Here is a 21,264-nt window from a genome sequence, read left to right on the forward strand (position 1 = left end):
CTCGCCCGAAAGTCAGGCTTGGCTGGAATCATTAGAAGGAAAAGTGTCCACACATACTTGGGATCCTCAAAGCCTCAGGGCTGACTCCATTTCCCGTATCTGACAGGGTCATTTTCTCTCCCAGGGGTCTTCCTCCCACTTTCCCAGATTCCCAGAAAGTGGACAGATGCCAAAGTCTGGAACATCCTGCCCCCTATAGTGACTGCTGAGGCCAGCAAGATTCTGCCACAATTTCCTGTTGGTCAGACCCAGAGAAGGTGTCCCAACCCTTATGATTTGGTTGGGCCCAGGATTTATATTCCAAGGTCCATCAACTTAGGCATTGCCCCACCTCTGGGTAGGACCCTTGCATTGAACCCCTACCCCAGAGATTGGGGAGGAGCTGTTAGCCAAGCCCAGAACCCTCCAGTTGTCTTGTAACATCCTGATAATGGCTTAGAGGACAGAGAGCAGGGCTCCCCTCCCAGACGCTCCACCCCTCTCCTCTTAGGACTCCTCACCTCATCCAGAGCTTTTCTGTCCCCTAAAACAGAATCTCCCCACCTTCCTCTGCCTGGAGGGCAGCCAGGGAGCCTTCCTAAGGCTGCCTCCTCCTCCCTTCATCTCCCCCTCAGCAAGGCTTGCAGAGAGAAACATACCTTTCACTCACTTTTATTTTCTTAAACTCTGGAAAGGGGAGGCTAGGCCAGAGCAGGGGGTGGGGACATTCCTGTGGCCTTCCTAAGGCCAGGGACCCTCTTGTGGAATGCCGGGCTGGGAAGCTCGGAGCAGCAAGGGATACAGGCAATTGGCCAAACCTAACATAGACGCATTCTTTTCATGGCAGAAATAACCACTGTGTGTGTGTGTGTGTGCGTGTGTGTGTGTACACAGGAGCACGTGTGAGACAGGCGAAGGAGAGGGGAGAGGAGCTAAGCTCCTGGATGGGGTACATGGGAAGCAGAGAGAAGATGGGAAGGGGAATTGAATTGAAAAGGGGAAAAGGGAGGTGAAATTTCTTATTCGCTCCCCATCTACAGTTAGGCCTGGCGTGGAGGTGGGTGCAGTGGGAAGGCCCACAGAGGTAGAACGTCGCACTGCTCTTCATTCCTGGGCAGGCCAGATGAGAAGGAAAGGGCTGGAGTGAGAGAGCTGGATATCAACCCCAGGAAGAATTTCCCACAAGACGAGAGATGAGCATCCGGGCTCTCCCCCACTTCTTCCCACTCTCCCTTCCCCGTATTTGCCAGAAGGACTTGGGGCTCTTAGTGGAAGTGTAGCTGAGGTCTGCAGCCAGAGAGAGGTACATCATTCCTAGTACTCTCCACATCCTAAATGTCACCACGTCACCCTGATGTGCCCGCCTTGTATAATCATTCTCAACTTTGTTATACCTCTCTGGCCAAGATCTCATCTCCTCCAGTCTAGATTCCTGGGGCTTCCTGCTTCAAGAGACAACCCTTACACGCCAGGAAAATCTCTCTCAGAAACACAGTTCATTATGTTTCCTTCAGAGGGCATTTGGGATCAGACAGACCTAGCCAGCTGCTCTCCCAGCTTCATCACGATTGGGACTGTTGGCCAAGGGAGGGGCGCTGCTCTTTTCCCACGTCGCATAAAAGGAAACTGAGTCTCAGTGATGCTCATCTGAGCTGAGGTGGGGATTAGGTGAGATGACGTACTTAAAGCACACATGACAGTGCCACCAATAATTAATCTAAGATTATTAAGCCTTTCTATGTGTCAGTCACTGTTCCAAGTACTTTATATGTATTGTCAATTAATCCTTTCAACAATCCCTTGATACAGATATCATAACTACCCCCATTTTACAGATCAGGAACCTAAGGCCCAAATGATGAAATAACCAGCCCCTAGCCACAAAGTAAAAGCTTGGGTCCGGGTAACAGGTTCTCAAATACTCCTTGATGCCCATCCACTCCACCCTGCTGAGAAACATCTGCAACTCCTACGAATGCGCCCCACTGCATATCCACCAAATCTATATTTTCCCGTCTAGGAATGAAACTCTGCCCTGCTCGGGGTCCCAGAGGAATTTGTACAGACTTTATTCTTATTGGACCCTAGAGAAAATGCTAAGCACAAAGCTCTGTATGATGAAAATGTTGCAAAGATATTAGTTGCCATTCTGTCTTCCTTAATTGTCGAGGTGCCTAATTAACTTTTCATTACATTTTTAAAACCTTAAAGGTAAGTTATAAGTACAGGAGGCAAAAAAGATTTCTTTTTAATTAAGATAAAAACTACGATTTCTGATGATGAACAATGAATGTTTCCACACAGCCGGTGGCCTTCGGCTCTGCAGAGCTGTTTCCCTGCTCGTGTGCAGTTGGCCTTTCTGGCTCGCCTCGTGACCTGGAGAAGCATCCACAAGGCACACCTGTGCAGTTGTCACAAACTGTAACAATGTTGCTTCAAAATGCTATTAACAGGTGGCTCTAAAATTTTAATAACTCAAATTAGAGATGTTATCAGAGGCCCAGGAGACTATGAATGGGCTGTATTCAAGCTTCGTCTTCCTACCTACATCATGAAACCAGAAGTAGAAGGAATCTTAGAGATCATCTCACAGATGAGCAAACTGAGACAAAATGAGCGATTTCCACAGGTCACACAGTTAGTTCGGTCACACGGTTCGAGCCAAATCTCCTTTAATCCATCCCCAGGATCTCTAGATGTTTCCTTGAACACGCTTCCTGATTTGTCATCTCCAAAGCTCTTACAGGGTAATGTTATATCTCACTTTTTATTATCATCGGTCACAGCCCCAGCAAAAAGCTTTACACAAGCGTACCTCAGACTGAGGGGCTAGCTGGTTGACCATGAGGGGAAGGCACCTGACAAACAGCTGACCACCTCCTTAGCAATCCTGCGTCTCTCCCTACTTAAGCCTCTACGAGCGAATTCAAGCTCATAGAATAGTACAGTTACAAATTCCCCAAGAGTGAGTCTGCAGGCCCAGTCGACAAGGTCAGAGGGGTCCCTTAGTCTCAGCTCCAAACTGTTGTTGAAATGTGAGTATGGGCCAGGCTAACTGAACTCAGTGAACCTGCATGTGTTTACCTTAAGAGCAAAGCCACTGGTCCTCTTAACAGGACACAGTGCAGAACCAGAGGCAGGGCCTGACCCAGGCTGGGCCTGACCTTCAGTTACTAGGGGTCCAATGTGACCCAGAGCATCTCTACTCTATGCTCATGAGCGTTCAACAGAGGGATCGACTCCTACACGTGGGCCAGGATTGGTGATTATCAGCGGATAACATTATGAGGGCCTTTCACTGCTGAGCAGTCTAGAAAAGTAGTCAATGTGTGCACCTTCCCCTGGGAGGATGCCAAAAGGGCTACATCTAGACCTCAAACTCTTCATTGTAAGGGCACCTCTACACCCTCCCCTTGTGAACCCTGTTGTGGCCTCTTCATTTCAGTCCTTTGTACACATTGCCCCGATCTTTACTGTCTCTAGACCTTAGCCCAAGCTCTTTACCTACATCTTCCACCTTTGTCCTCAAATTGACACTATCCTTAAAATTCTAGCCAAGCCCTTGTCTTATCTAGAAAGCACTCCTGCTGGGCCCATGCCCTGATATCTAGATTACTCCATTAACCCTCAGCCCACACATATCCATTTGTAGGTGGCTTTGTCAACATGAGCATTACCACATGCCAAGCCATCTCCTCTCAGTATAGATGCTCTTCCCAGTTGACAGTGAGCTGCCTGGTGTCAGCAACCCCATCTTCTGCATCTACTCTGTCTACCCTACCCCTAACAAGAAGGAAACCCAGGTGGACATCTGCAGACAATGAGCAGGCAATCCATGGGGCTGGCTGCCACTGGCTGTAGGAGATCCACTGACCTCCCTCCTTGTTACTCACCTCATTCAGCTTGACCCAGTTGAAGGACTTCAGTGGGTGGGAAGGCTGGGGGACACACTTCTTCCTGAGTGGGGTTTCACTGCTGGGGAAGGGGTCTGGAGGGAGAGGGAGGCCCATGCTGAAGCAAGGTGGGGCACCAGGGGGAGTGGGAGGCCCCCCGGGTGGAAGGGGTGGTGGTGGCGGTGGGGGGCAGCAGACAAATGGTAGAGGGGGCGGGGGTGGAGGCAGGTCGTTGGTTGTCATCGAGGAAGACAAGGTAAGTGGGCCCCCAGGAGGAGGTGGGGAAGATACAGGTCCTGTCTGTGGGGAGATGGAAAAATAAAAAAACAGAGCCATCAGCAATGATGCTTTTCAGGTCTCCCCTCTGCGCCTCACTCTCAGTCTCCACTACATTAGACCCAAAATCCTGCTCTCACCTCCCATACACTGTTAGCCTCTCATTTTCTCTGTGTTATAGACATCCAACACACATACAGACACAACCACAGACAGACACACACACATAAGTCAAACACCCATATGTAGACACTGGACAAAGTCATCGTCATCACAGGGCCAAGAGCAGGATTGGTACACACAGTTGTGTAGGCTGCTACTTGCACAAGGGCATCCAGCTGAGAGGGGCAAGGGAGCCAAAATCCCACCTGCGCTCTGCTTCCAAGGTGTGCTTCCCAGGATGGTGTCACCCAGAGGAGGGAGCATTACTGTTTCTAACATAAACAGCCTCAGGGGTCCCCCTTATTCTGGCTTGAGATCCCCTCTCTCTCCTCCCTCATGTGGGGGCTTTGGCCCCTCTCTTTCCATCCTATCTTGAAGGTCTCAGACCAACTATGTGAAAGGAGAGGAGGATGCCCACGTACCGAGATTTCACTGAGTTGGGCTACCAGCTCTGCTACTTGTCCCCGAGCCTGGCGCAGCTCCTGGGACTCTCGGGCCAACTTGTCCTTCATCTTATTCAGCGTCCGCATCATCTCTTCCTTCTCCAACGTCTTGGTCTCACATTCTCGCTCTTTCCTCTCCAGCCTGCTCACCAGCTCTGTGTGTTCTGGAATGGGGGTGGGACAGGTGAGGGAATGAGAAAAGAGAATGTGAATGTGTGTGTCCCCCTCCAAAGGAGGGGATGGACCCTGGCTGGGCAGGGGAGGGGGTGTGTGGAGCGTGCAGCAGGTTCAGGCAGAGCCCCTCACCTCTCCGGAACTTCTCTGCCTGGTCTCGCCACTGTTTCACTTCATTCTCATTGATGAGCCTGGTGGGGAGCAGAGGGAAGGGGCAATGTGACTGTTGACCACTGGCTCACAGCCTCCCAGAAGACATGTCATCTTCCTACTCCCCACATTGGTGCTCATATCTCCAATCCATCCAGCCACATCAAGGAGGCTGGGATTTTGACTCTCCAGATGTCTCTCCAGGTCCCCATCCCTGCCCAGTTCTCGTTATGCATCCCTCATGGACTGTGAGAGGTGAAAGGACCCTTGGGCACCTTATAGTCCAACTCCTTGTGATACAGTTGAAGCTCCTGAGACCAGAGATGGCGAAGACAGCTAACTACTGGTAGAAGTAGGACTAAATCTCAGGCTTCCCTTCATTGTATAATGACTTAGAACCCATTGTGAAAAAAGATCTTTGCTTCCGAGAGAGATCAAAATATTGGCCCTGCCATGGTCCAGTCTTCCAAAGACCAATGCCTAAGAGCAAGAGAAATCGCCCACGCCAACAACAGAATAAGTGTGTTGAGGGTGAAGAGGGGTATGTCTGAACTATAGGAAGCCCTCATTCATGTCAAACAAAATTAAGCTTTTACCTGGACATCAAGGTACAAGAGAGATGAAATCCCAAAGTAAAATCCCAATAATCATTTCTTTTGCAAATCTGAAAATGTGCAAGGCTTAGATCCAGGACTGCTGGTCTCTTCAACCAGATCAAGGATACAAAGAGGACAGAGTATGGAGGGGAAATATTTTGTGAAGAGATTTCTTTGCAGAGAGCCACTGCTGTCCTCTCCAAGTGTGCTACCCTCTCCACCATCCAGTGAAGTGGCTTCTTTGGGCCCACTCACAGAGCTTTGACCGATGTTCTCTGTCACTGGGAGGGAGGCAGGATGAACTGGGGCCAGGCAGGTCCAGACAGTGAAGAAGCCTTAACGAAGACAGCAGTGCTGTGCTGGACCTGCTGGCACTCCTAGGGTTTGTTGGTACAGAGATTGCATGAGGGTTTCTCATGGGCCAGATGTAAGCATCTTGGAGGAACTGGGCTGAAGCCATGTTAAGTCCTGTCCAAGAAGTCCACGTGGGAGAAAACCGGACACTTCAACAGTGTTTAATTCTGTGTGTGGATTGCCAGTTCATCAGGAGCTGATGGAAAATATGGTACCAGCCAGCCCCATAAAAAAAAAAAAAAACCTTACATGGCCAGGGACCATGTAAAACAGGGTTTTATACCGAGAGGCACTCAGCAAGGAAGGTCTGAAGATCCTAGGAAGACATTTCATGACTTGTATGCCAAGCCTAGAAAGCAGGGGCCTGTTTACTAAGTTATCTATCAAGTAAGACCTTTTCCCTTTCTCCTTCCTGCCCCCACATTGTCTCTGGTGGGGTCAGAAACTGGTTACTACTGTAAAGGTGGGTAGAAAGAGTTAGAAGAGAAACAGAGCTGAGAAAAGATGCCAACCATCTCACACACACACACACATACACACCCTTCCCACTCCAGCCTGGGATGGAGCAAGATCTAGGTTAAATCAAATCCAGACTGATCATTCACACCTGGGACTAGAGCATCTAGCAGCAGATCTGAGACTGCGCTGGCGGCTGAAAGCGATCTTAGGGCTTCCATTGCCCAAGAAGCAGCAAACTTCATTGCCCCTGAGGAGTTTCCATCCTCTGGCAGAGGAAAAGCTTCCCCACTAAACAGTGTAAATAATTAGCAGAAAATAAAATTAAAAATAAAAATACAGCTGCTTTTTGATTACTTTACTAGTTGCACATGTCCAACATACCAGTTAGGACTTTAACTACATCAATACCCAACTACTTGAGCGAATGAAAACAGTAGCATGAATAGTTCAAAAAACATTTTCTGCTTGGCTTTGGGATGCAAAACAATGAATCACTGAGAGCCAATGTACCTCTTTAAGGGCAGCTGGCTCAGACTCATTCTGAAAGTGAAGTAAAAGTTTAAATTTAAAAATCAGCGTGTTAATGTAAGGTCTGATGACTAATTGACTTGAAATTTGGTTCTCTGTGTTTCTCTCTACCCACGGTCAGTCAAAGACGACAAGCCAGAAAACCTTAGGCTCTGACATTCTGTCCAAAAGCCTCATGGTTAAATGGCCATGCTCTGTATTATGGTCGGCAAACTTTCTGTAAAGGGACACAGTAAACATTTTAGGTTTTATATACTATGCACAGTCTCTGTCACATATTCTTGTGTTTGTTTATTTTTAACAAATTTTGTAAAATGCGAAAACTGTTCTTATGTCATGGTCTTTACAAAAATGAGCAGGAGGACTGGAGTTAGCCCACAGGCCACAGCTCGCTGACCCCTCCTCTACGGGGTTTTATGTGTTTAAATTCCTTCTCTATCCACTTTGTGCAGTGAATCCTTGAGAATTTCGTACATATGTCATGTGGCTAGTTGAATTTAATTAAACTGAAATAAAATTTAAAATTCAGTTCCTCAGTCACACTAGCCAACATCCAGTACTCGGTAGCCACATTTGGACAGTGCAGTTACGGAACATTTCCAGGATCTCGGAGAGTTCTATTGGACATTGCTGCTCAAGACCCATATGGAGCTATCTGGTTTGAGAGAGGGAGCTGAGGTTTCACCAGTAAGACTGCAAGTAGGAGAGAGATGGAGCAGGAGGAAGAAGACAGGTGAGGGCTGGCCACTGCTCACATGTTGACAATGTTCTTGACATTGAAGTTCTCCAAGGGAGCAAGGTCAGGGTCCACGCCCCTCTCATCCTGGAGGACAATCTGCTGGAGGATGCGGTCCAGGAGCTGCCACTGCTGGAAGTAGCCACCATTCCGCTTGTCTGAGGGACAACAGGTATCACATTGTTACTGGGCCCTGGAGTCCCTGGGGCCCTGTCCTAGAGCCACTGTCTGGACTCAGGCTGATGAGGCATGCCCTTCCTCCCCCTGGCAAGCTCCCAGTCTGCTGGGAGAAGCAATGCAGTTGCTGATGACAGAGAATCACAAATCCAGTCATTTCTTGATTATCTGCAACTGACCCTCTATGAATGTGTCAACCCTCTCAATGTACTTCTCCACTCTCTGAAATGCTTCCTGGCTGCCTTCTTCCCTGTCGGTACCCTGAGCATCCTATGCCTTGGGAATGCACATAGCTTTTCACATTGTCTAAAAAAAGCACCTTTAAGAAAGTAAATCTGCTCTAAAATATTACACGCTGAATAATGAAATCTTCAGGGGAAATTTTAAAAAAAAGAAAAGGTTTAGGATTATCTATGCTATTGTTCTACAGGGAAAGATGAATGGAAACTAATTACAGGTATGCCCTGAGAGGGAATTGAATGGGCCGGGGAAGTGTAATAGAATCCAGGCAGGTTTCTTAGTGAAGGTGACCCTGAACTATGAAGGCAAAGGCATTGTTGTGTTGTGCCTGGTCTCACAGGGCCCCTCTCTCATGCCCTTTAACCATAGTCTGGCTGAACATGGACTTTCCTTTCCTGTAATAACCACAAGCTCTTCTTCCTTAGTTCTTAATCCCAAGCACTTCTCTCTACTGACCACCAAGAGAGGTCAACTAGTAGGATCGATCCTGACCTCAAAGTCAAACCATCATGCCTCCAAGGTGGAAGGTCGTATCTGCAAAATCCATCTGCAAACAGCAGGGGCCCAAGTGTGTGGCCTGGCCCCCAGGGGGCGTGTACAGGGGAAGACTTGGTCAGACTCACCAACCCAGGGAGGTCCTGACGCCTTGTCTCAACCTGCCCCGGACCAGGGCTCAGACTGGCTGAGGGAAGCGGCAAGTGTGGGCTACTCACAGGGCATCTGCAGGCAGTGGTGCAGGACAGACAGCAGGCAGGGGTAGGCCTCTGTGTGCTTCAGCTTCTTGTGGATCAGCTCGAACATCTGGGAAGCACTCTTGGTGTCGATGTGGACCTGGGGGAGCGGAGGGTGCAGTGAATGGGGAGGGAGAAGGCAGTGGAGGAAGAGAACAGGTGAGAGAAGACCACTTCCATCCACTGAGCCCTGTCCCATAGGAGGGCGTTCCTCCCCCTGCCTCTGGCCCAGGCTTAAAAAGACAGAGACAGAGAAAAGGAGGAGAGAGATGTGCTAATTATCTAAGTGAGAGTTTCCTATATTTGGCACTACTGGCATCTCGGACTGGGTAATTCTTTGTTGTGGGGGACTGTCGTGTTCACTAGAGGGTGTTTAAGCAGCATCCCTGGCTGGCCTTTATCTATCAGATGCCAGTGGCATCCTCCTTACTCCTGTTGTGACAACTGAAAATGTCTCCAGACATTGCAAATGTCCCCGGGGGTGGAGGGGTGTGTACAAAATCACTCCTGGTTGAGAAGTACTGATCCGAACCAAGGGAAGGAAGTAGGGGAACAGATGATTCAAGGAGCATGTGGCAGAGGCCCACAACCTGGGTTCAAATCCCAGATCCACAACTAGTTGTGTGACAACAGGCAACTCCTTATCCTTGCTAGCCTCAGCTTCCTTATGGATAAACCCAGGGCTTTTGTGAGAATGTAACGGGATGGGGCTTGGTGACTGAAGCACTGCCCCAAAGTAGGTTTCGATTTGTTGTAGGGATTCTCTAATGCAATATTTAAGCAACAGAGTTGTGTATTTTCAGGGTTACTAAGGCTAAAATAAAACTATGATTTTTTTTTGCTAAGCATGATCTAGTTAGTGATGGAGAGAGGTAACTCAGGAATTTGCTAGAAGGCGGGGGAAAGTAGCACAGGAGAGGCAGTTGAGACTAATGATATATAAGAACTGGGGGTTCTCTTTTATTTGGGGGTTTCAGCCTCCTAGTGGGTAGATGCCCTACCAGGTGAGGCCCGCCAGGTGAGGTCCACCAGGTAAGGTCTGCCAGGTGAGGCCCACCAAGCGAGGCCCATCAGAACCAACATACTACCAGGGCTCCAAAGCAGGACCTGGCCAAGGGGGCACCCACCAGGGAACCCAGCCAACACTGGACCTACCACAGCACAGGATTGGCAGAAGTGACTGTGGGACCACCTGGGACCCCAATGCAGTCAGGCCAACCCTGCAGGCTCCTCACCATGTCAAATCTCCTGGCTAGCTCCAGGTCATCCTCATTCCGGACCATCTCGAAGAAGTCTAAATGCCTAGATAGGATGGGGGTATAGAGACGGTAGACATTATAGCCAGGACATCCCTGGTTGAGGGTTACAGCCCCTTCCAGCCCCCCCACCGACTAAATCTGAAAGCTGCCTTCAGCATTCCTGGCTCCCAACAATTAATACCAGTAGTGGCCCCCATCAGCCAGTGTGAAAACCAAAGAATACTCCACATGCTTCCAAATGCCCCCTAGGGGGCAGTACTGCCATGGTTGAGGACTACTAGGCCCACCTGTCTATAACATCAGAGATGAGATGGCAGGTCAGCAAAGAGGACAAGCAGGGGTATAGGTAAGACGTGGGACAAGTGGGTGGGAGAGCTGTCCACCGCCCCCCACAGCTGATCCTGAATCGATGCTAGGTATGGCAGGTGGTCTCCAGTGGAAAGCACAGCCTCCATGAAGATCCTGACAATCCTCAACCGAGGCAGAGGTTTGCAGTGGGGACAGGTGGCTTGGGCCTTACTTGTCCAGGATGGCATTCTCGTGCTGCCGCAGTTTGTCAATCACAGGCTGTATCCCCAGCATCAAGAACTCGTACCGTAGATGTAGGCGGAACTCCAGATTATCCTGGGGGTCACCAAGGGAGGACCAGACTCATTGGCTGGTCTCAATTTCCACAAGAGTCCCCAGTGGACCCCTCATTGCCACTCCAGTCATTGTCTCACCACATCTCCTGCAGCAAACTCATCTGGAGCTGCTTCAAGTCCCACAGTTCCAAGAAAGGGAGAGATGAAACATCCTTTGACCTTGTTATTTACTACTTTGGGTCTCCTGCCTCACTTCCTTTAAGTCCCTTACTGATTTTCTCTTAGCTTTTGGCATCAAAGAGTTTGGCATCCAAACAAGCTTTGGAATCAGACAGATCTTGGCTCAAATCCCTGCTCTGCCACTTATTAGTTTTGTGACTTTGGGAAAGCCTTAGTTTTCTCATCTGTAAAATGGGCATGATCTGACTTACCTACAGGAGTGATATTCATAAAAATTACCTAATGAGGTGTGGCTACCAACCAATCGGAACGGAGATCAGCCATAAATAGCTAGTACTGACAAAGGTGTTGTCAGCATCATAGGGACAGATTATTCCCACAATGCACCTCACCTAACTCAAGGTCATCAGGACCAGGTACAAAAGAAAACGGATGCTGGCAGAAAAGAGGGAAAAGTAGAGATCATCAGATTGCCCCTTTTGTCCTTCAACCAGCTGACCATGACCGGGCCATCTGATTACCTTAGAATTTGGGGAATTTACCAGCTCTTGGAGTTCTTCTTCAATCATTGCTATTTTTATGACCTGAGAATCTCACTTTCACCCCAAAGGAATGGAAATCAGAAGGCACACCTCCTAACAGAAGGAGCTAGAAGAGCATGACAAGCCAACCCAGAAACCAGTCCAGAAGCAGGTCTTTAGAAAGCTCTAGAAAGAAGGGCTAACACTTGACCTCTTCCCACATATGACCCTGCTCTACCCTGAGCCATCTAGCCAGCAAGCTTGGGGTTTGTCCATGACACACATAATGCATGATACTACTTACGTAGGAAACTCCCTAGGAGATCTTCCAGATTTAGATAAAATCCAGAAGAATTTTGTGTAGAAGCAAAGCCAGCATTAGTCCTCACCACAAATTGTTAGAGTCACAGATAAGACAGATGTGGGTTACATGCAACACTGCTCTGGCTGATGTCGTCTAGCCCTCATGACAGTGAAGTTCATGACGAGTTAGTCTTTCTTGGCCCCAAGTAAAGGAGGCAAGAGGTGATAAGGATTATCTGAAGACAATGATGATGGTGGCAGCCACACCAACCAGATGCCCTGGCCCCTTCCCTCTGCTGCTTCCCCAGGATGCACTCATACACTCTACCCCAGGTCCAGAAAGTCAGTGCATAGCAAGGGCAAGTGCTGGCACCTCACCTCTCCAGCTCCAGCATTGAGGACAGCATTGATAAAGGACATGATGGCTGTTTTCAGATTCACTTCATCCCGGTATCGGCCCAGACTTCGGTCTAGCTCATTCAGCAGTGTCTGGAAGGAAAGGCGGGACAGATAAAGAGAGGAGGGCTCAGGGTGCTACAAGTCCAGCCTCTGTCCCTCTGTTCCTGCCATTCCAACCACTCAGAATGCCCCATCCATTCTCTCTACCCAATCTATCCAGCTGATCGTGGACCTCCCCTAGAGCTCACTGTTTCCAGTCTCAGTCCTGCCTATTTCCTCCCCACTCAGGCTTCGGGGCTTGGTATACATTGTTGGGCAGTGCTGAAGTGCTGGTCAGCCTTTCACGGCTGTTTAAGGCTCATCCATCACCCATATCCCTGCCTAGCTCCTTGACAGCACAGACACTGCCTGATATCCCTTTGCATCTTCTGCAAAGGGTCAGGGGCCACTTTCTGCAGAGTAGATGCTTAAAAGTGTTTGATGACAGAATAAACAGCCTATACTGGTGGATCAACCCCAAAGTTGGCAATGACAGTCCACATCTATTGAGACTTATTCTGTACCAAAACACTTCATACTTATTGTCTATCTCATTACTTTTCTGGGGCAGGTCAGGGAGAAGAAAAGAGAGTAGCATGGCCTGAGCTCCCAGGACTTGTTCCAGTGTCCACACAGTAGGCACTGAACCAGGCATAGAGTCTAAAACTTTGGCCCCAGCAACTGCATTTAATTCAAGGATTCTCGACTGAGCCCCTATAATGAGCCAGGCACTGGGCTCAGAGATGCAGAGCCACGAAAATGAAGCAGACTGATATTCCAGCCTCAAGGAATCCATGGTGTAGTGAGGAATCCATTTTCCAAGCTATACTTATATATCTTGAGGCATCCCCTCCACCATGTCCTTTTATATAAACCCTCTGGGTCCCAGTATTCTCTGCCTATTATCTTCCATGAGAGGGCATGCGATCTGAATTACTTCCTCCTTCTCCCCAGTTTCTGCTACAAAGAATCTTCAGTCCCTCACCCCCAGTATGTGAGGCTCCTGCCCCATCCCTGGCTGGCGCCCCACCCTCTGCCAGACCCCTCACCTGGAAGCGCGTCCTCTCGGCTGCATACACCTGGTAGTGTAGCATGGCCTGTAGCACCTTCTTGTGGCCACCGGGCACAAGGCACACAGCACCCAGGATCTCCAGCACAGCTACCTTGGTCTTGCTGTTTTCGGTTCTCAGGCTCTGCGCAATGGTGCTGATGGCCTCAGGCTGTGCCAGCACATGCGCCCGCCCTTGGGAGTTGTTCATCAGAGCCTTGATGCAGCCGATGAGGGAAGTGTGGATGCGGCTCTCACAGGTGGCATGGTCCATGCTCCGGAGGAAATTGAGCAGACAGGTCAAGCCCTCCAGCTCGATGAAGCGAGTCACAAACCTACCCAGACCAGAGCCATTAGCAAAACAGGTATCCTGCATTTGTGTGTTACACATTTTGCAAAGAGTTACCCATTATCTGTGTAGAACCTTGTCGCATCTACAGTAGCCCCTAAGTTCATTTATAAAGTTTACCTAAAGCACTGAAACCCTATAACCTCACAGAAGACTTATATCTTATTTGCATCTTATTTATTTATTATTATTTTTTGTTTGAGGAAGATTAGCCCTGAGCTAATATCTGTATCAATCTTCCTCCACTTTATATGTGGGTCACCGCCACAGCAAGGCCAACAAATAGTGTAGGTTGGTGCCCAGGATCTGAACCTGGGAATTTGGGCCACCAAAGCAGAGTGCAGGGAACTTAACCACTACACCACAGGCAGGCCCTTTATTTGCATTTTAAATACAATCATTTGCATGTTATTGATTGTCATTTGCATAGCTACAATGGTACCTCTGTGAAGGGGATGATCATCATAATGATTAGGGCTGTTAAACCTGAAGATTCATCCCCAGTGAGGATAAAATTAAGAGAATCACAGTCAGAAGACAAGGAGGACTTCTAGACAGGTGGGCCGTCAGATCACTTAGCCAAGGGACCAGGGCTGGGAATGGTACTCTTTAAGAGATCCTTAAGAAGACAATGGAGTTATCTTGAACGTTAACAGAAAACATTAAAAGCCATTTAATTCATGGGTTCTTAAGCTGGAGTCTGTGTTCCCCTAAAGATCTATGGCTAACATTTACAGATCCATGAAAAGAAAATGACACTTGTATTTTTGGTAATCTCTAACTGAAATTTAGCATTTCCTTTGATGATGAATGTAGGTAATAAGTGACAGTGATAGGAGCAGAATCTGTGACTTTGTCACCCAAAGAAATCCCAGCTATTTTCACATGAAATCAGTTATTGCAGGTATCTCAAAATATCATTTACACTTATCAGCACATCAAAATGATGGCAGTTGCTAGTTCTTGATGTTTAAGGCATAAATAAGCACATTTATTGCTACCTCACAAATTTTTAATATTTGTTGATTGCATTTCCATTTAATTGGCTTATTTTTAATCTTACCTATTTTTATCTATTTTATTTTATTATTTAAAAACATCATTCTGATAAGCAGTCAATAGGTTTGTTCTGGGAGCCAAAGTCATCCGTGGCACCCGTGCATACGCACAGTCTTAGAATCATCCACGATCTGAGGAAATGGCATAAATGGAACTTAAAGAATCACTACATATAATTACTACATTTGATTCAAGTGTATTTGTGTGTATTTCTATAGCATTATACAAATATGACTAGAAAAATAGAATACACTCTCAGATTGCTAAAAGTAGGTATTATTTACTTTTTTCTATTATCTGCTTTTCTGTATTCTACAAAATTTCCACCATGACCATTTTGTCATGTGTAACTTTTGTAATCAGAATTTTATTAAGGGAATGAGAAATAAATTGAGGTGAGAGACAAACTTCCCCTCAGCCACTCTGCTTCCCCATCCTTCCTGCACCCCCTTCCTATACCAGACCTCCACCCCCACCCTGAGCGACAGGGTGCTCTCATTCTCCTTGATGCTCTGTTTTCAGGCTCCTGGTGCAGAGAGCTCAGTCCAGACAACACACACACACACACACATGCACGCAGGCAGACCACTGTGTGCTGGTAAATGTTTAACAACTGGCTCTCTGGAGAAAGAAAAAACAGCCTGATTGTATTGTTTGCCAATTTCCATGGTATAAATACTCCAGCACAGCACATTTCAAGCTATCAATGTGACATCATTGAACGCAGAGTTGGGAAGGGCTGTGCTATTTATAGCATTTCCACCATGCGTTACACAACAGGTGTAAACTCAAGAGCACACATAACAGTAAGATGCAGTAAAATCATTAGGTAATTAGGGAGTGATAAGTTTCAAGTATTTATTACCTTTGTTTTTGATATCATTTATTTAATCATGTTTATATAATTTACATTTTAATCATAGCTATGTTTAACAACCAACTAGCAAAACTGCTAAAAATATGACAGTGGCTCTTACAAGCTGGTTCCCAGACACAAGAAGAGACTGTGGCTCTTGCCTCCTCTTTGGACCCTTGCACAGTTTGGCCTGGTAAGGGGCAGGGGTTCTTCTCCGGCCTTTGAGACATCCTCCCCTTCTCCCTGGCTGCACTGATCCCACTGTAGATGGGGAAATCTCATCCACAGACACCACATCTCCCCATAGTGGCTGGAGTATTTCTCACCCACACTCCCCTCCTCCAGGCTGGGGCACCCACCTGCCCCTCATTCTTAGAAAGGTCTTCTTATACACCTTGTCTGTTTGGCCACCCTCCCTCCTGTTCTATTCTCCCATGAAAAACAAGTACCTGCCCTCAATTTCTCTTCAGATAGCTCTTCAGGACCTGTGGTTTATTCCATTTTCCTACATTCCGCTCTCCTGCTCCCCTACATGCCCACCCCTGGCAGCCTCCCAGCTCCTCAGAGAGACGGGGAGCGGGAGCCGGGAAGTGAAGTGAACTCCAGGGAAGGCTGGGCAGTGGAGCTGGCCAAGGGGACAGGATGGGAGCAGAGCACTGTGTGAAGCTTCAGGAAGTCAAGGGGAACCACCTGAGTGAAGGGACATAGAAGGAAGTGAGGGAAAGGGTAGCAGTGAGTCACCTCATGGGCTGCGTCCGAAGAGCTGTCTTCAGGTCTTCTACGATTTGGTTCCTCATCTCTGTCTCCTCCTCGTCAAATGCGTACAGACTCTGCATCTGAGGTAGGTAGAGGGGGTGAAGGTCATGCTGGATGGCCCAGCCCCCTGCGCCTCCAGCCCAGGTATGACCCAGGGGCCACCCTTGCCATAGGAGGGACGAGCCCTCAGGGGATGATTTACGGAGACAGAGTGTCAGACTCTGAGAAGACCCAGGTTCTGGTCCTGGACTGCACTTTCCTCATCTGTAAAATGGGAGAATTATTGACCTAGCCTATTTCCCAAGCCTGTGGGACATACAAATGGTTAATAAATATTTATACAGTGGGGGGATTCTAAAGCCGCACAGAGGAGGGAGGGATTATGATAAACTCTCAGGAGTAAGTGGAAAGCTGCTGAGCCCCAGTGAGTGGGATGTGCTGTGCAGGGGAAGATGAGGGGCGACCACTCTCCCCATAGCCCTTGCAGGTGGGGGAAGGGCAGGAGCGGAGCGCCACTCACCGCAGCCATGGAGTTGATGCGGTCAATGTAATAGTCAGGCCAGCTCGTCGCCAGCTTGTTGGGGTCCTCCTGCTCCTGGAACAAGAAGAAAGACTGTATGGACCCACTGACAAGGCAGGCCATGGCCTGAGATCCTGAGCTTCCTTCCTTGGCAGCAGAGAGATTCACTTCCCAGCCCCACCTGGAGGGGTGACTTCGAGGAAGTCACAAACTCTCCCCAGGCTTCCATTTCCTCCTTGGTAAAATGCGGACAACGAACATTGACTCCCATGACCAGCCAATCACGTGGGCAGAAACCACACAGGTATGTGCACTTTCAATGAGCAATATGCATGATTAAAAAAGATATTTTTCCCTGTTATATTTGTTCTGGCTTTATTTAATAAAGTTAAGTTTTATGTCTGTTGAATCTAATAAAAATTTTTGCTTATACTTTTGCACATCTGTTTTTTCAAATTTTCTGATAATATCATTCTCATTGTATTTTACAAAAATATTGGCCTGTGATGGTTTGGAAATTTAAAAACTTGGTCTTTCTCTCAGAGTTTGAGAAGCAGTGATGTAAATCATTTGATGCAGTGCCTGGCACACAGTAGGTGCTCAATAAATAGTAACTTTACAAAAAGAGGGAAATTGAAACTCCCAAGACCCTGGGTTTTGGAAAGACTCAGGGGTCCCTCATAAGGGTCTATCATAGCTCGGTGGCCCGGCCCTCAGGTCCCAAGAGAAAGCCTCAACTCCTCCCCAAGTGTGGACAAGAATGATGGGAAATGGATAAATATTAATGCTGATGGTAAACCCAGCCCTCTCCTCCAGCCAATGGATCTGCCTGGTCCTGTCCCCACTCATCGGCATGTTCCCCTTCATCCGCTTTCTGCCAAGCTTCCAGCTTCCAAATCAGCGTGAAAACTTACCTCCTCCAGAATCTCCCTAACAAACTGCCTGTCTGCTGGCCGGCCTGGATTCTGCCCTGCCTCCCTCAGCTCTGTCCACTGGGGTTCACAAATGTGTTTCGTAAAATTTAAATTTGAGACCAGTGGGAAGGCTGCCTTGATTTGGTCTTCATGACTGCACGTGGCTGCATGTGTTACATCTCCACGACTGAAGCCCCCAAATTCTACCTTCTACCTTGGGTGGGGAGGGCTGATCACAGAACCAAAGACAAATGCATCAGCCAACACATCCTTTCCCGCCTTCACTGGCCCGTCACTTATCCAGGCCACATGCATTTAATGAGCACCTACTTAATGCCAGTCACTGTCCTGAGCCCTAAAAATACGGGGAGCACAGAGTCAGCCTCTGCCTCCCATAAACAGCCCAGTGCCAGAGGCAGGGCGATAAATGCTCTGTGGCAGAACTAGTCATAGTGGACCACGGAAACCCGGAAGGTGGGGATCTAACACAGAAAGCTTGTGAGGAGAGTGGGGTGGGCATCAGAAAGGACTGGGCTGAGTTATTAAAGATTAGTAAAGCCAAGACAGGTGGGAGGGTGTCACAGACAGAGAAGTACCATGTGGGAAGAGGGGGCGTGAAAGCGTATGGGAAACTTACACATCATTTGTTTTGGAAATTAGATAGAGACATCCTTGCATTCTAACAACTTTTATTTTAGCTGTATAAGAGATCGACTTAAGGGAACACCATAGTAAATCAATTTGGAAAGTGGAGAATCATGAGAAATGATTAATTACTCCTGAAATTTATTTTCTCCTCCCTCCCCTCCTCTCTCCCAAGACTTGAACTTTTTTTAAGACCTGCTTTTCTCACAGTGAGATTCCTGGACACCGAGCAGAGTATTCTGTGGGTGCTTAATAAAGGTACATTGAGTATACTGGACAATAGCTTGTAGTGTGTGCAGCCCAGGCATCTCGTCACAGGTTCTCGGACTCCAGCAGCCCCGGGTTCTAGCGACGGTGCAGCCACTCGCCATAACTGGCGGTGACTTTGGGTGAGTCCATTGCCTCTCTAGGCTTTCCTTGCCTCGTATGTAGAATAAAGGACTACATTGGATTGTTTCTCGGCTCCTTCCAAATCTAGAGTATGTAGGATTCGAATCCTCTAATTTTATAAGGTCAGTCTGGCTCAGTACGGAGCCCTGGATGGGAAAAATATCCTGAGAGAGAAGAGTAAGGAAAGAGCCATGACTGGGCTTCAGGGAGCATGAAGGAGAACCAGCTCAGAACCGCCCCAGACCTGCCTGTCTTCTCCCAGGAGGGAGACGGTCTGACCCAGGCGCAGGAATAACCAGGTCCCACCTCCCAAACACCTGTCTCTGAGGTCCACGGAACCTCAGGGTGCAAGTCTGAAAAAATGCAAGGGGGGAGGGGAGAGGAGGAAGGTGGGCTGAGAAAAGAAAAACAGAATGAAAGAAACAGGCTTAAATAGAAAGAGGGCAAGAGAGACACAGAAAGCGAGGAGCAAAAGAGACACAGAGACAGAGAAAGATGGAGGAAGAGAGAAGAAAGCACAGCCGCAGGGAAAGCAGAGGGGAGGAGAGAAAATCCAATTAAGCCCTGAGTGGAGCCCGGTACACCCCTCTCTAGGGAGGACCACAGTCTTTAATGAAGGAGAGGAGAGGGAGGAAAGCGGGGGGGAGAATGGGGACTGATGTGTGACCCTGATGTGCATGCTGCCCTGTGAGGCTGAGCCTGGCACATGCTGGAGGCTAAAGAATCAGAAGAGACCCCCCCCCTCAAACTGAGTCCTTACAACAAAGCTGCCCCAGGAATGGCCCAGGGCAGCACGCCCTCCAGGCACGGGCACAGGCACCAGAAGAGAGTCTAGACTCGTCATCTGCGTATCTCTCTGACCCAGCACCACTCCTGGAATCTAGCAGGTACCTGCCTAAAGGCTTTTTGCAAAACACAATCCTATTTCCCTGAGTGTAAGCTCCATGAGAGCAGGCATTTTTCCCCCTGTTGCTCCTCCAAACCTAGGACAGTGCATAATAAATATCTGTTGAATGAATGAGCGAGCTTGGAGGCATGAGCTGCCCCATGCCGTGGACCCTGAGGTGGCAGTGCAAGGGGTCAGAGAGCGCACCTTCTTCTTGCTGCAATAGATCTGCCATTTCTTCTCGGGGGGCAGCGCAAACACAGCCTCCCGGTTTTTGTCGGTGAGATCCAACTCATCCTGCAAAGATAAGAAATGTGTCTGAAACCCAGGATGGTTGACTTTAGGATATTCAGCCCTACAGGAAATTATACTTTTCCCAAAACTATCTCTCAGCCTATCTTCCTCCAAACAGCACCAAAGATATCACAGGGCAATTCTTTTTCTGCTGGAAATACACCCTCAGCCCCTGCTTCAACCCAAGCCTGTGCTGCTTCTATGCTGCTGCCCTTGCTTCCTGTCCACCCCACCTTGTCCCTACAAGTTCCCCCGCCTCTTCCAGGCCCCCGTTCCCTGCCCATCTCCTGCATTGCTCTGCTAGCCCCTAATCCTCTTGCCTGGGATTTCTCGTCTTCCTTCCCTTGTCCTTCTCAAGCTTGTCGACACCATAAGTCAAGGCCTGACAAAGAAAGGAGTCAGTCTACAGATCTAGCCCTTGCCTCCATCCTTCAAGTCTCCTTGCCCTTTGAGTCTTTCCCCTAGAAATTCTCTAGCTCCCCCAACCTTAGCATGGGGCCCGGCACAAGCTGAGGGGAGCTGGTGAGGATGAGGAGCAGAGCAACTCTCCAGGCAAGAAGGGTATGCCATACCAAAAGAGGTACTGATCTCCTTCCCATGGAGGTGTGCCTGCATGCACAAGGCTCAGGGCTCTACCAGGCTAGCCCACACTTCCCAAGGAGTAGAACTGGGAAGTTTCTAAAGTCATCAAATTCAGGGTATCTCTACAGGTAGTTTGGGGTGACTTCATAGCTTTAGCTGTGCTGGATGGCCCCTAAAAAGCTCTCTTCTTGAAGGTTCTTCTCCTATGATTCATGAATGATGCTCAGACTCAAGAAGGAAATAGTTAATGAGCCATGGGGAACATCATGTGCTTTCAACTCAATTATTCTGAGGGTTTCTTTTAATCAAAAGCAGAACTCACATTAAGACAATAAAGCATATTACTTACTTTTTACTTTTAAAAATGATAAACAGTGAAAGTAATATCTAAGAAGGAATAAGCGTCTTAGATATCCATATTTATACTCTTGTCTCTATACTTTTATTCAAGGGAAAATGTTGAAGACTTTCGTTCACCTAGATCAGAACTGTCCAATAGAAATATAATGTGAGCCACATGTGTTTTAAGAATTTTCCAGTCATATTAAAAAATTAAGAAATAGGTGAAGTTAATTTTAACACTATATTTTATATAACCCGAAAAATCGAAAATATGATCATTTCAACATGCAATCCATGTAAAAAATTATGAGATATTTTCACCAAATCTGGTGTGCATTTTACCCTTACATCGCCTCCACTCAGACCAGCCACACTTCAAGCGTCTAGCATCCCCAAGTGACTAATGGCTACCATCTTGGACCGCACACACAAAGATGATT

At 48.0% G+C, this 21,264-nt stretch overlaps 1 protein-coding gene across 6 annotated transcripts in view; it reads right to left on the minus strand.

Moving 5' to 3' along the window:
* Positions 1–21,264, minus strand: part of DAAM2 (dishevelled associated activator of morphogenesis 2) — a 105,013-nt gene that overhangs the window by 18,411 nt on the left and 65,338 nt on the right. For all 6 annotated transcript variants that reach the window (XM_046640213.1, XM_046640214.1, XM_046640216.1 and 3 more), the window contains exons 3-14: positions 19,814–19,903; positions 16,772–16,846; positions 16,237–16,331; positions 13,233–13,566; positions 12,124–12,234; positions 10,678–10,781; positions 10,134–10,200; positions 8,881–8,998; positions 7,770–7,908; positions 5,060–5,118; positions 4,733–4,917; positions 3,873–4,172 (exon numbers count right to left, since the gene is read on the minus strand). In XM_046640213.1, the coding sequence (XP_046496169.1) occupies positions 3,873–4,172; positions 4,733–4,917; positions 5,060–5,118; positions 7,770–7,908; positions 8,881–8,998; positions 10,134–10,200; positions 10,678–10,781; positions 12,124–12,234; positions 13,233–13,566; positions 16,237–16,331; positions 16,772–16,846; positions 19,814–19,903 (1,677 nt within the window). The remainder of the gene's footprint in view (positions 1–3,872; positions 4,173–4,732; positions 4,918–5,059; positions 5,119–7,769; positions 7,909–8,880; positions 8,999–10,133; positions 10,201–10,677; positions 10,782–12,123; positions 12,235–13,232; positions 13,567–16,236; positions 16,332–16,771; positions 16,847–19,813; positions 19,904–21,264) is intronic.

This window comes from Equus quagga, chromosome 15, assembly GCF_021613505.1.
Source record: "Equus quagga isolate Etosha38 chromosome 15, UCLA_HA_Equagga_1.0, whole genome shotgun sequence".
Lineage (NCBI taxonomy): Eukaryota > Metazoa > Chordata > Mammalia > Perissodactyla > Equidae > Equus > Equus quagga.